Here is a 15544-nt window from a genome sequence, read left to right as displayed (position 1 = left end):
CCATGGCATTTTTCAGGCAAGAGTAATTGAGTAGGGTTGCCATTTCCTTCTCCAGGGAATCTTCCCGACCCAGGGATCGAACCCAGGTCTCTGGCGTTGCAGGCAGACGCTTTACTGTCTGAGCCACCAGGGAAGCCTAATCTCTTAGGGAACCTAAGTGCAAATGATCAGCCCACTGGGTTTCTCAGTTATTTAATTGGAGAGATTGCAACCTTCCTCAATAGGGAGGATCTTCCACACCCAAAGCCCACTTGGCAGTACCCTGAGCTGAACCAAATTGGGACCCCAATGAAGGAAGAATGCCCTTATTAGAAAATAAATGCATCTTGGCAAAACTTTATAAAGGAGAACCAAAGCAAAAAGAGTTTCAAACAATTCAGCAAAACAGATGAAGACCTCTCTGAATTTTTAGAAAGAACTTGTCAGGTTTATAGATGTCACACTAATGCAGATCCCAAGGCCCCTGAAAACATTAGAATGGCAAATTTGATGTTTTTGTAGGGGTGGGGGCAACGTACCTCAGATATTGTGAGAAAGTTGCAAAGATTAGATATTTGGAATGAACGCTTTTTAATCTGTAGATGTTGCTTTTAAAGTGTTCAACAAGGAACAACAGAGGAAAAGATGCAAAACAAAGCCACTATTTCTGTCAGTGAGTCGCCACCGGGGCCCCTCTAGGGGGCTCTACACGAAAACACAGGAAAACCCTAAAAGAAGAGAGCCTCTTACTGGCAGAAAGAAAGAAACCGTCTGGTGAATGAGAAGGCTTAGGGGCTCCCTTGGACTTGAGGCAGTATGAGGTGGTAAATAACAGTTTAAGCAAATTTAAAAAAAAATCAGTTTAAAAGGAAAAACTGGGGGCTAAAATGTCCTTTCGGGGCTTTGAAAATTCCCAACTTATTTTGAAGATTCCCAATACACTGCTGGGAATATAGGCCATGAACATGTGTGAGGCCATAGTTCAGTAAAGACCTGAGAAGGCCTGAGGTTCGGCTGTCATCTTTAACCCTGAGGATTTGTGCAAGCAGGATGTGAGAACCAAGGCCAACATGTAAACTGCCTGGCTTAGTGTTGAAGGTGAGGCCCAGCATGCACAGAGTCTTGGCAAAGACAGGAGACCTACTGATTCTAGGTCCTGGAAGAAATCTCTGTCCAGTCATTAGCTGACCACTAAGCTAACTGAGGAGAAATTTCAGTGGCTACGTGCAACAAAGAACACTGACTGTTAGAATTAGGCGAGAGCACCAGTGTGGCTTGCCATTTCCCTGGTGGCTCAGAGGTTAAAGCGTCTGCCTCCAATGCGGGAGACCCGGGTTCAATCCCTGGGTCGGGAAGATCCCCTGGAGAAGGAAATGGTAACCCACTCCGGTATTCTTGCCTGGAGAATCCCATGGACAGAGGAGCCTGGTGGGCTACAGTCCATGGGGTCGCAAAGAGTCGGACACAACTGAGTGACTTCACTTCACTCCACTTCACTTTTCCAGCCACGACTTGATGGCCACCACTAAAAGCCAGAAAAAGGTAAGAAGTTCTTCCCTTTGGGCTTCAGGGAAAGCATGGTCCTGCTGACACCTTAGCTTATTGCAGCCCAAACTACAAGACAGTAAAGTTCCATGTGTTTTTTAAAAAATGTTTGTTTAGCTATTTGTCTTTGGCTCTGTTGGGTCTTAGTTGCCGTGGTACATGGGATCTTCGTTAAAGTACGTGTGATCTTCTGTTGTGGCATGCAGGCTTTGCTAGCTGCAGCACGTGGCTCAGTAGTTGTGATCCAAAAACTACTACTGAGTAGTTTTAATCCCCAACCAAGGATCAAACCCATGTCCCCTGCTTTGGAAGGTGGATTCTTAACCACTGGACCACCAGGGAAGTCCCCAAAGTTCTGTGGTTTTAAGCCATCCAGTTTGTGGTACTTTAAGTCAGCCTTGGGAAACTGATACAAATGATGTTGGCACTGTTAAAAAAAAAATCAGTTAACCATAGACGTTTCTGGACTCTCAATTCTATTCCATTGGTCTGTAGCTTTATAAGGCTTTCACCTCCTTAGTTAAATTTATTTCCTCCCAGACATTTTATTCATCTGGATGCTATTGTAAATGAAATTGTTTTCTTAATTTCCTTTACAGACTGCTTTTTGCTGATGCATAGGAAAACTGATATTTGAGTGTTGGTCTTGTGCCCTGTAACTTTGCTTAGTTTATTAGTTCCAGTAGAGCGTGTGTGTGTGTGTGTGTATGTTCTATGGGATTTTCTGTATATAGAATCGTGTCATCTGTAAACAGTTTCTCTTGTTTTCCAATTCAGATGGCTTTTTTTTTTTTTTTTTTTGCCTAATTACTCTGGCTGGGACTTCCAGTATCATGTAGAATAACAGGGTGAAGGCAAGGACATTGTTCTTCAAGGAAAGCTTTCTATTTTTCACCGATGAGTATAATATTAGCTGTAGGTTTTTCACAAACGTTGTTTATGTGTAGAAATGGCCTTGAATTTTGTCAAGTACTTTTTCCACAGCAAGTGAGATTATGTGTCCCCTCTCCACTTTGTTCAGTTAATGGGGTTTATTAGATTGATTTCTTCATTTTCATACAGTGAAAACTTTTATATTTAGAATTAGCCAGTTGGACTCATTTTAGACGATCCCAGTTTTGTTTGCAATATCTAAAGTATTGTAGTTAGGAGCCAGTTAAACACATGCCTTCCTCAGGTCTGATCAGGGTGCTGACCTTAGCCATGTCAACATCATAGTGCTTTTTCACTGCACGTTTAATCTAGTGCTGTTGGCCTTGCCATCTGCAATGAATACCAGTGTGTTGTCTGTTTCCTTCGGGGCTGACTCAGCGGGGAGGGGGAGCTTGATGATGGCATAGCGGTCAAACCTGTTTCTGTTCCGGGTGCTCTTCTAAGGATATTCGGCTGCCTCGAGTCACAGTGTTTTGGGCTGTCAGAACATGTGCGATGTCCAGGTCTCCTTTTTTTGTGGCTGTGGATGCCTTTGAACACTGCTTTGTTGGCTTTCCAAAGCCTTTACTGTAGCTTTGGCTTTGAGAGGGCAGCAGCTTCGGTGGAGAACCTTTGGCGCCATCTTCATTCATAAAAAAGGTTTCAGATTGATTCCTTATGTTGATCCATCCTTGCATTCCTGGGATAAATCCTACATGATCATGACGTATGTATGATGTATATGCTGCTAAGTCGCTTCAGTCGTGTTCGACTCTGTGCGACCCCATAGATGGCAGCCCACCAGGCCCCCCATCCCTGGGATTCTCCAGGCAAGAATACTGGAGTGGGTTGCCATTTCCTTCTCCAATGCGTGAAGGTGAAAAGTGAAAGTGAAGTTGCTCAGTCGTGTCCGACTCCTAGCGACCCCATGGACTGCAGCCCACCAGGCTCCTCCGTCCATGGGATTTTCCCGGCAAGAGTGCTGGAGTGGGGCGCCATTGCCTTCTCCATGATGTATATACTTATGTGCCATTGCATATGGTTTCTGAATACTTTCGTGTCTTTGTTACTAAGGGGTATTTTTTAAAATTGAGGAATAATTGACTTATAGTGCCGTTAGTTCCTGGTATACAGCAAAGTGGTTCAGTTACACATATGCCTTTTCATTATGGTTTATTATAGGATAATGAATATAGGCCCGTGTTATACAGTAGGGCCTTGTTTATCCATCCTGTATGCTCAATCACACATGCTAATCCGAAACTCCCGGTCCTTCCCTCCCCTACTTCCCTCTCCCTTGGCAACCACAGGTCTGCTCTCTGAGTCTTGTTTGGCAGGTCTGTGCGTTTGACATGTTTTAGATTCCACGTCTGAGTGATGTGATCTGGTACTTGTCTCCTGATGTACTCCGCTTGCTATGGTGATTGCAAGGCTCATCCCTGTTGCTGCAAGCTGCGGTATTTCATTCTTCTGTGTGGCTGAGTGATGTTCCATTGTAGGCACCGCAGCTTCTTTATCCATTCATCTGTCAGTGCGCATTGAGGTTGTCTCCAGGTCCTGGCTATTCTGTTATGCTGCTCTGAACATAGGGATCCAGGTATCATTTTGGACTAGAGATTTGTCTGGAGACATGCCCGAGAGACAGATTTCTGGACCATATGGTACCTCTAGTTTTTTTTTTTTTAGTAACTTCCACACTGTTTTCTATAATGTCTGTAGCAATTTATAATCCCATTAACAGGGTAAGATGGTTTCCTTTTCCCAACATACTCTCCAACATTTATTATTTGTAGACTTTTAAATGATGGCAGTTCTGACTCATATTACAGGATATTGAATATCATCTATATATATATATATCTCATATACTGTTTGGTTGCCACACTGTGTCTGACTTTTTTGCACCCCATGGACTGTAGCCCACCAGGTTTCTCTGTCCATGGGATTTTCCTGGTGATAAGACTAGAGTGGGTTTTCATTTCCTTCTGCAGCGGATCTTCCTGACCCAGGGACTGAACCTGTCTCCTGCATGGCAGCTGATTTTCACTGCACGGCGCTGAGCCACCTGGGAAGCACAGGTACACACACACACACACACACACACACACACACACACACACACACACACAGACACAGACCCAGACCCACACACACACGGGATATTGGCGTGTCATTTTCTTGCTTTTGCCTGGCTTTGGTGTAAGGATAATACTAACCTCATAGGTGTTCGGGCTTCCCTGGTGGCTCAGCGGTAAACAATCTGCCTGCAATGCCGGAGACACAGCATGACTATATAAATGCTCCCAATATGTCAGCCAAAGACCACACTAAGATTTATCACCCCACTCTCACATGACCTGAACTCTACTCACCTACCTGGTATTGTTCCAAATAATCTGGAACTTGTTTTCACATCTTTCCCTGCCGCCCCATCCCTATTTTGATGTTCCATTTAGAATGCAAATAGACATTGGGAAGGGCCTGCCATGACCACAGGGCCATGGGCTTATTTACTCCTTGCCCAGATGCTCAGAACCATGGAGAGACAGACTCAGTACAAAACAGACACTAAGTTCAGCTGACAGTTATGTTCCAGATTTGCCAGCTATATAAGCTAGTGGACTCAGGTCTGGAATCCAGTTGTTGATTACAGATACTATGATTACTATCAATCATATGAATACTATGATTATTAGTATTCTGTCTTGTTATATCCTTTGACTAAATTATTAGAAACAAAACCATAATCAACAAAACCTCCCTTTGTTAAAAACTACTTATATATAAAAAAAGGTATATAAATTATGTTGGCACATCAGTTTTAAGCCCTAGAACCTCTTCCCTGAGAACAGCCACTGATAATGTTTCATAGAATAAAACACAAAAGAATCCAAGAATCAAATTTGGGCTGCTCAATATAATCCAAAGATACATTATGTATGTGTTTGTTTCAAAAATTTCAGAAACCCAATTATAGTTTTATCATGTACTGAAAGAGGCAAACATATCAAATATAAAAACACAGAAATGAAACATAAGCTTTGGAAAAGGTAGTCTTTTTAATAACTGTTTTATCACCAGGTTAAGTCATGCAGTTACAAAGTAGTTAGAAATTTCTAAAAGGATATTATTGTTAAAAAAAAAAAAAAAGAAAAGCTCATTCTTACATAAATACTCTCTAGTACTTCATTGGGGCACTACTGTTCAAAGGCCCTGGCCAAACAACTCCCAACAAAACAGAACCCCGAGTTGCTTCCAGCCCACTAGGGACGAAGCTGTGCGCAAAGATGAGGCCTCTAAACGAGCACACCAAGTCAGGGCGAGTTGGGGCCATTGGCAGTGCTGCCAGCCAGACTCCGAAGAGGGAGCCCACGTGGTTTTTTCTGGGATAGTCTACTTGAATTATCGTTCAATTAGTCAATGCAACAGATCTTCAAAAGAGAACAATTGATTAACATGATAAGGAGGTCACTACATTCTTTGGACTATATATCATAATTGTGGTTAGCAAATTCCGACAGCCTTAACAAAAATAGCCTCCATCATTTGCAGGTATGAAGATAACTTAATTCTCTACTGGGCTTTTTATTTTTGCTGGATGACAGTATGCAATTGACAAGCTATAAATGATACTGTTTTATGTTATAAAAATACTAGCTTTTTTCATTTATTACGTTTATAGGCATTCACTGCTTGAGTCAAGGTTAGGCTTGTTAAATGATTAAAGGCAATTTTCTTACAGCAGCATGTACTTTTTCTAAAAGAATAAAATACATAAAGAGAGACAGTTTTGTTTTTTTTTTGTTGTTGTTTGTAACCTATAAAATCGAGTTATTTTGCTGATGTAAAATACCAGTAACTCACTTGAGAACCATGCTGCCTCCTGAAAATGCCATATACCTGCTTCTTACATGTGTCAAAGCACCTGACAGACGTGTTCAGAGCTGAAGCGGCGAGTGACTGACTGGTCTTGGCCGAGAGGGGCTTTCCTAGGGCCACAGCTGACCGTGCTGGAAGCAGCCATGGAGGGAGGCAGCACAGGCAGACGGAGAACCCTTAGTTAAAGGCAAAATGCCCAAACGACTCTCTGGAGCAGCTGATTTCTACGATCACCTATTAGCTTATATATGATCCCCTAACCTTAATTTCTTTTTCTTAAAGGGCTGATTTGGATTGACTTGCTGTGAATGGTGTCCGTTATCTATTATGTCATGAGAGAGAGATTTCTGTGGTTACATGTAAACTTGTGATAGGTCTGCAGATGAAGAGGTGAAAGGGCAGTGAGGATGTCAGCCACAGCCCGGTCTAGGTGAAGGTCACACCAGCTTCATTGTACACCTTGAAGACTTTCTCGATGGCGTTGACGTAGGCGGCCGTTCTCAGGTCCAGTCCCAGGTTATACTTCATGGCTGTGCGCATGATTTGCTGAGATGAAGGAGAAAAGGCAGTGATTATTGCCCCGACTCAAGCAGCCAATCCGTGAACACACAAGGTGGATGTGAGCCTGGTACAGCTTGCCTGGGTGCCACTTTAGAGCTGGATTTGTATAGCCAAAGAGAAACTGCATAGGCGGTAGACCAACTTCCAGTTGGGAAGGATTAATTCTCTGGAATTGATACAGACTATTGTTTAGGCAACAAGAAGGTGCTACTCTACTCTTCAAGATTTAAGATGTGAGCTATCTCTAGGCCCCTTAGACATCTAGTAATCTGAAGCAAGTATGATATACACTAATAATGTAAATGAACTAAGGATGGGGTGATAGAAATGTTCTGGAGTTAGTGGTGATGGCTACACAGCTTTGTGAATACACTTAAAGGCTGTTTTGTTATATATTTTAAAAGGGTGAATTTACGGTATGCTAGTTATCTCAAAAAATTAACGGCAAACACCATGATCAATATCTGCTCTGCTATTTCAACTTAATACCAAGTGGATAGAATCTGAACTTGAGAAGAAATTAACACTCTCCGACATAAATCACAGCAGGATCCTCTATGACCCACCTCCCAGAATTCTGGAAATAAAAGCAAAAATAAACAAATGGGACCTAATTAAAATTAAAAGCTTCTGCACAACAAAGGAAACTATAAGCAAGGTGAAAAGACAGCCTTCAGAATGGGAGAAAATAATAGCAAACGAAGCAACTGACAATCTCAAAAATACATAAGCAACTCCTGCAGCTCAATTCCAGAAAAATAAATGACCCAATCAAAAAATGCGCCAAAGAACTAAACAAACATTTCTCCAAAGAAGACATACAGATGGCTAACAAACACATGAAAAGACGCTCAACATCACTCATTATCAGAGGAATCCAAATCAAGACCACAATGAGGTACCATTTCACACCAGTCAGAATGGCTGCGATCCAAAAGTCTGCAAGCAATAAATGATGGAGAGGGTGTGGAGAAAAGGGAGCCCTCTTACACTGTTGGTGGGAATGCAAACTAGTACACCCACTATGGAGAACAGTGTGGAGATTCCATAAAAAACTGGAAAGAGAACTGCCTTATGACCCAGCAATCCCACTGCTGGGCATGCACACCAAGGGATCCAGAATTGAAAGAGACACATCTACCCCAATGTTCATCGCAGCACTGTTTATAATAGCCAGGACATGGAAGCAACCTAGATGTCCATCAGCAGACGAATGGATAAGAAAGCTGTGGTACATATACACAATGGAATATTACTCAGCCATTAAAAAGAAAACATTTGAATCAGTTCTAATGAGGTGGATGAAACTGGAGCCTATTATACAGAGTGAAGTAAGCCAGAAAGAAAAACACCAATACAGTATACTAACCCACATATATGGAATTTAGAAAGATGGTAATGATAACCCTGTATGCAAGACAGCAAAAGAGACACAGATGTATAGAACAGTCTTTTGGACTCTGCGGGAGAGGGCGAGGGTGGGATGATTTGGGAGAATGGCATTGAAACATGTATAATATCACATGTGAAATGGATCGCCAGTCCAGGTTCGATGCAGGATACAGGATGCTTGGGGCTGGTGCACTCAGATGACCCAGAGGGATGGTGTGGGGAGGGAGGTGGGAGGGGGGTTCAGGATGGGGAACACGTGTACACCCGTGGTGGATTCATGCTAATGTATGGCAAAACCAATACAATACTGTAAAGTAATTAGCCTCCAATTAAAATAAATATATATTAAAAAATAATAAAAAAAGAAAGAAAACTGGACTACAAACTGTGCTTGAAAGGCTTTGCAATAATGATCAAGTTGTCAAGAAAACTTTCATATAGACCAAATTCTATGCAGTAAGGTAGCTTCCTATAGCTGTGACAGAGTAATGTGCACTGAGCTGCAATCCAGTTTGGCTGACTAAGCTAAACATCACTCCTCCTAACTTGGCATTATTTATTTCAAAGTCTGGAAAACGTATTGAGGACCCTAGAAACAACGCTCATCATTTAAGAATGAAAAAGCACACGTTCTGGAACATTTAAACAGACTGATATTTCCTGTCACTGCTCACACAGTCGGGCAGCTGAGGTGCCGCAGCTGAGCTGCACTTCATGCAGCCAGCAGAAACACCAACGGCATCTGTATACGTACCCTGGCAGAGCGCTCCATGGTGTAAGCTAAACCAGAGTGCACGATGTCTTTCTCAGAGGCACCCTGTTAGGAAAAAGAAGAGTTTAACCAAAACTATACAAAGACATGCTTCACCTGTCAGAGCGCAAAGGATTCTTAAGTCAATATACAGCGAGATAGAATTGTTTTCTTTCAGGCAAGATATACTTAATTTAAAACATTTGTATAACATTTGTATCAATTAAGAAACATGAGTTAAACCTTATTCCAAACCTGTTCTACCAAATTAGGAAACACTTGCTCTACAAGTGGAATACTGCTATGCCTTTCACTCACGCACTCATTCATTCAAATATTGTATATATACTATGTGCTAGGAACTCTTCTAGGTATTGGGGACACAGCAGAAAACAAAACAATGGAACTTCTCTCTTCTCATAGTTTAGATTCTAGCAGAGGAAACGGCATACACACTTAAAAACCAGGCCGCTAAGATCACCAGAATTTTGAATGCAGACTGAGAATGGCTCAGGGCCCGAGGGCTTCCACTGTTAACAGGGCAGAGTGATGGCAGGCCTCAGCAGAAGGGCCGGCGAGTGAAGCAGGGAGAAATCCAGGAGGATGCAGCGCCCTGGGAGCTTAGACGCATTTCCACGGGGGGGTGATCACCTGTGAGCAGCGAAGTAGCTGAGGACTGGACAATGACAACGTGGCAAATGCCAGCTTGGCGATGCTGCCAAAGCGGTTACCTGGACAAGAAGAGCTTTGGTGGCGTGCTGGGCAGAATAGGAGGCGTGGATACAGAACTGAGAACAGAGCACGTGCGCCTCTTATGGAGGTATGCTGATTAGCAGCGGCCCCTACTTTTGGCACCGGGGACGGGTTTTGGGGAAGACAGTCTTCCCATGGACTGGGGAGGAAGGACGGTTCTGGGGCGACTCAAGCACATTCACTGTGCACTTTATTTCTATTATCACACTGTGGTATAGGATGAAGAATACAGCTCCCCATCATTTCCCACTCGCTGACAGCGTTCTGATATGAGCTGCAAGCAACTGATGCACTGCGGCCTCTGTGCAGGCAGGTCTGTTGATGACCTGCGTCTGCAGCTGCTCCACAGTGCTAGCGCTACTGCCTCAGCCCCACCTCACATCAGCAGGCGCTGAACGCTGTGGGGCACGTGCAAGTCACGGTAGGGCCTGCGAGGCGGAGCTCAGGCGGTGCTGCCAGCAATGGGCGGTGGCTGTAACTACAGATGAGGCTTCACTTATTTGCCTGCTGCTCACCTCCCGCTGTGCAGCTGGTTCCTAATAGGCCACGGATGGTACCCAGGGGCTGGAGGCCCTTGCTATACAGGAAGTAAAAATGACAAGACCTGGAAGGGCAAGTGTGATTGAAAGATTTATATTTTCTTAAGAAAGCATTTGTTACATTGATAGCAAAGATTGAAGAGGGAAAACTGACGGTACAAAAGAGGCAAAGGTTTGCTGGAAGTTGAAAGCAGGTCATCTGGTTGCCCAGAACAAGGTGCGGGCTGAGATGGAAGCGCACAGCGTTGCTCTGTAACAGCAACAGGGCACAGACACCAGAAGCTGCGCAGAGGTTCCCTGATGCTTCACTCTTCTGTGAACAGATCCCAGGACATGAGCTGGAGCGCAGGGAAGGGGAAAAGGAGAAACTACGATGCAATCACTAGGAAAGTGAGAAGATGAGTGGGACAGGGAAAGTAACTCAATTGCTGGGGAGCTGAGAGCCTACTTGAAGTTAGAGTTTGAAGAGTCACTGGGGCCTCCTGCTACAGGGAAGGAACGGAGGAGGCAGAGCACGGAATTTCATCAGGTTCTGGTGTTAACAAGGGGGTGCGATGAAGCAAAACAAGACCAGGGAGTGACTGCAATGATGGTGAACGGAATTTAAGTGAAGATAGGGGTAATGAGGGACAGTGAAAAGATGATCAGGTCAATGATACAGGTCCTGGCAGGGCCAGATCATGGCTGGGGAGGGGGAGCCTAGAGGAAAGGAGCTGGGGGCAAAAACTTGTTTTTCAGCTAAAACTTATTACAAAACTCCTGTAATAAATAAGTCAATAAGAGGTGAGAAACAGCCTTAAAGTTGAAAATTGGAAGCACTGAAAGCATCTGAAAGTTGCAAGGCCGATACACTGGCTGCTACGTGGCAGGCCATGTGCTGAGACATGGGGCGAGCTGCTGCAGCGGCGGGAGCTGGGAACGCACGTGACTCCCCTGGGATGGAAGGACAGGTGACATGCTGGCACACAGAGGGAACTTCCAGGGAACAGAGATGTGATGATACTCGAGCAGGGCGTGGGTCTGGGTATTCCAGAAGGAGGGACCAAAACTAAGGGATACACAGTTGTGGAGAAGAGGAAGGTTCTTTGAAGAGAACAGTTAGTATCCAGAGTGGAAAAAAACATTGTCTCGTTCAAAACAAAGCCCTTAACATTTCCCCATGTGGTAACAGTCTTAAATTATTTTCTATGATGGACTATTTCATAAGATATATAATTTAGCCATTTTCTGGCCCTCCCCCACCACCAGAATGTTAAATCAAACCTAATTTTGAAAATGACTACACACACAGTTCAGTGACATCATGCACAGAATCATTCCTCTCCTGTTTTTATAACTGTTTCTGTAGGATTAATTCCCAGAAGGGATGTTATTATAGTGTCAAAGAGCAGGAACACTTTAATAACATTTTTGCACTGTCATCAGAATAAAGGTACAACTGCTTCACCACACACATGGTGAGTATAAGATCCATTGGTTATGCTAGTTTAATACATTAAAGGATCCTTACTTTAATTTGTATTTCTTTAACAATGAGGTTAAACATTTCTTCTACGCCTATTTCCTGTGATTTTTTTCCATGATGTCTGCCATTTACTGGTAAAGAGATTCTCTTTATGATGTGTATCAATATATTCTATTGAGAGCTAAGTAACATAAAACATCTGTTCTCATCTATTTTCTTAATGTGTCCATGTTACAATTTCCATCTTTATATAAGTTAATCTAATATTTACTTTTCAGTTCTATTTCTCTAAAGCTTGAGAGTCAGAGTACACAATAATTCTTCACAATCGTGTTAGAATCTCTCGTTGAGTCATCTATATTGTGAAAGTATCAAAAGCAGTAGAACCATGAATTATTTCACACTAAGATACTCCATTTTTAGAACATAATAAAAAGGGAAGTCATGTAATTGTCATGTTGATCACCACCCCTCAAGCCCATTTAACCTGCCTCGCCTCATCTAAAGAAGAGAGCAGGCCGTGTATGGAAAATACTGTCACGAGCACACTCACCGATATCCTGTCTTGGAACTCTGCTGTGGGTACAATGGGAATAGTTCCACCATGTTTTCCAAATTTCCTTTCCAAACTCTCTTGAACAGACACTATAAAAAGCCGAGAAATGAAGATAAAATTTTGCTAGTAGGAGAAAACAAATGAAATACAACCAAAAGTAATCCCAAACTATATTCACAATCCTAAACTGAGAAGTTTTAGAAACCTTCAACGCTAATGACATAAAAGGGTTACTCATTTAAAACTGAGCTAAAAAGAATAAAGCACTTTGCCAAATTCCTATGTAAGTGTGAATTCAGGTCACCGATCTGTTTCCATAACACCCATTACCAGGGTTTTCCTTGGCTCTTTTAAAAAGAAAAAGGAACAGAAATTGATGGAAAACTTCACCCAGATTCTCAGTGGGCTCAGTAAAGCTCAGCTGGAGGTCTTGGTCTTATTTTAGCTTGAGGAAAATACTAGTGTTAACTCTGAAGCCTACTCTAGTCAAAGACAAACAGTATTCTTATCAGAAGATGCAAAAAAATTCTTGACACTAGATAGGTCTTTACCAAGAGCAACCTGAGAAAGAAATGGATGAATATCAACAGGGTTTAAAATGATACTCTTTATATACTACTAACTTACAGATTATGTTCTGGGAACACTTGCAGAATAAACATTGGAATATAAACACATTCTAGAGAGTTCATATATTGAATACCTCTAAAGGAATTGTATAGTTTTGGTCTAAGACTCATGAGACAGAATGGTTTCCTATTCTGAGATTAAACAAGAAGGGAGGGAGGAAGGTTCCAGAGGGAGGGGACTTACGTATACCTATGGCTGATTCATGTTGATGTATGGCAGAGACCAACACAATATTGTAAAGCAATTATCCTCCAGTTTAAAAAAATTTTTTAAAAACTAAAAGAAAAAAACATCTAATTATGTAACTATTACTCACTTAATACCACTGTATCATTATTGGTCAACAGAAAAATAACAGAATTCTATATCACCAAAACTACCACTTAATAGAAAAACCTGTAATTTTTAAAACCCAGATGCATATCAGAATCATCTTGGAATTTTTTGGGGGGAAAAAAGAAAAAAAAAAGAAATTAGTCCTTTTATTAAACACAAGCTTTCCCCAACCTTTTAGATGGTCCAAAAGATTACTCTTAGAGAATACAATAATCAGAACTCACTAAGCAAGTGGTAGTTAGAATCCCTTTCATATTTGAAGGTCAAGCGACCGTAGCTGACGTGATTCAGATTCTTCAGCCACTCAAAGTAGGACACTGTCACTCCCCCAGCATTCAAGTAGAGGTCCTAGAGACAAAGAAACGAGATGACGGCTTTAGTAAAAGCTTACCGTGAACATTAGAGCTCGGTGTGAAAGCAGATTAAATTTCAGACTTCCCATATATATCTCAGACAGGGGCAGAAATTTTGTCCTTAAGAAATTCACTTTAACTGAAATTTTTTTAAAGTGCCTGCAGCAAAAGGAATTCTTCAAAATGCATCGCAAGTCAACACTAACTTCTAATGGCCTTTTGCTACAGACCCCATGCTTAACCGCTGAAAACTTAAGCACGTGTTACTCACATTAGCTTTCTGAGTGAAAGTAGCGAGGAACATTTGCAAGTTACAGTAGTATTTCTAGCACATTTAACATTTATATAGCTGGATTTAAGAAGTTTAAATACATACTCAAGAAAGAGCCTGAAGTTGAAAGAAAATGTTCAGGTCCAAGTGAACTATCTTTTTTTTTTTGGACAGGCTTATTATATTAACCACACTTCCACTTTATTTTCTTGAAAGCAAAATAAAGATGAAAAATTCACTAAGGCTTGGGAAGCTAACAATCCTCTCCCCACAATTCCTTGCAAAAAAACAATTATGACTCTGAGTACATATAAAACCTGGCAAACATAGTCTACTTACTGGGATAACCATGATGTTCCTCTCTAGGAAAATCTTATCAGCTTCCGGAGTTGTTGGTCCGTTGGCACCTTCAGCAATGATCTGCAAGAAAGTTAGAAACATAGAGAAATGCTGACAACACTGTGAAATCCCCTCCAGCTGAGCCTCAGAGATATGTGTGCACGGGAGAGGGCTGTGAGAGGGACAAAAAACTCCCCTTTAAACTGCATGCTGGGGAACTATATGTGAATTATACCCCAGTAAAGCTATTTTTTTTTTAAAGAAGAAGCCCACTGGAGCCTTTCTGCGACCTTCAGTCCCATCAGTAAGGCTGGGCCCGCCAGCATGTCACCTTGGCTTTGACTCTGGGCGCGTTGGACCTGGTCAGCTGCTTCTCGCTGGCGGCAGGGATCAGTATGTCACAGTCGACCTCCAAGATGCTCCCTTCATAGATCTTTGCTTTGGGGAAGCCCAGGATTGTTCCATGTTGCTATGATTGATTAAAAATCAGAATTAATGGCTGCAACAGAGTTTAAATGTTTATGTTCAGTGCCTATAACATGAAGTCTCATAAGCAAACAAAGTGAAAAGACAACACACAGAAGAGAGAAAATATTTGCAAATGAAGAGACCAACAAGGGATTAATCTCCAAAATATACGCATGCAGCTCATTAAAAAAACAAACAAAAGAATGAATGGAAGACCTAAATAGATATTTCTCCAAAGAAGACATACAGATGGCCAAGAGGCACATGAAAAGATGCTCAGCATCACTAGTTATTAGAAAAATGCATATCAAAACTACAGTGAAGGGCTTCCCTGGTGGTTCAGTGGTTAAGAATTCACCTTGCAATGCAGGGGACACCAGTTTGACCCCTGATCCGGGAACAGTCCCCATGCCTTGGGGCAACTAAGTCTGTGCACTTCAACTACTGAGCCTGCGCCCCAGAGCCCAGGAGTGGCAACGGCTGAGGCTCTCGTGCCCTACAGCCTGTGCTGCCACAAGAGAAACTCCTGCAATGAGGAGTCCCTGCGTGGCAACTAGGGAGTAGCCTCCTCTCACCGCAACTAAAGCACAGCAATGAAAATGCAGCACAGCCCATAAATAAATAAAGTATTAAAAGCAAAACAGCTGTACAATGAAGTACCACCTTACCCTGGTCAGAATGGCCATCAACAAGAAATCTACAAACAATAAATGCTGGAGAGGTTGTGGAGAAAAGGGAACCCACCTATACTGTTGGTGGGAACGTAAATGGGCATAGCCAATATGAAGCATAGTATGGAGGTGCCTACAAACAGA

The 15544-nt window shown here is 42.4% G+C and overlaps 1 protein-coding gene across 1 annotated transcript in view; it reads right to left on the bottom strand.

Moving 5' to 3' along the window:
* Positions 1 to 5483: 5483 nt before the first annotated feature.
* GLUD1 (glutamate dehydrogenase 1) overlaps positions 5484 to 15544 on the bottom strand; it is a 38792-nt gene continuing 28731 nt past the window's right edge. Inside the window, exons 8-13 of the mRNA XM_068983183.1 lie at positions 14593 to 14730; positions 14262 to 14342; positions 13523 to 13646; positions 12330 to 12421; positions 9023 to 9085; positions 5484 to 6861 (exon numbers count right to left, since the gene is read on the bottom strand). Of these exons, the coding sequence (XP_068839284.1) occupies positions 6742 to 6861; positions 9023 to 9085; positions 12330 to 12421; positions 13523 to 13646; positions 14262 to 14342; positions 14593 to 14730 (618 nt within the window). The 3' untranslated portion in view covers positions 5484 to 6741. The remainder of the gene's footprint in view (positions 6862 to 9022; positions 9086 to 12329; positions 12422 to 13522; positions 13647 to 14261; positions 14343 to 14592; positions 14731 to 15544) is intronic.

This window comes from Capricornis sumatraensis, chromosome 10, assembly GCF_032405125.1.
Source record: "Capricornis sumatraensis isolate serow.1 chromosome 10, serow.2, whole genome shotgun sequence".
NCBI classification, from domain to species: Eukaryota; Metazoa; Chordata; class Mammalia; order Artiodactyla; family Bovidae; genus Capricornis; species Capricornis sumatraensis.
The sequence above is the reverse complement of the archived record's forward strand: the minus strand, read 5'-3'. Positions and strand labels throughout refer to the sequence as shown.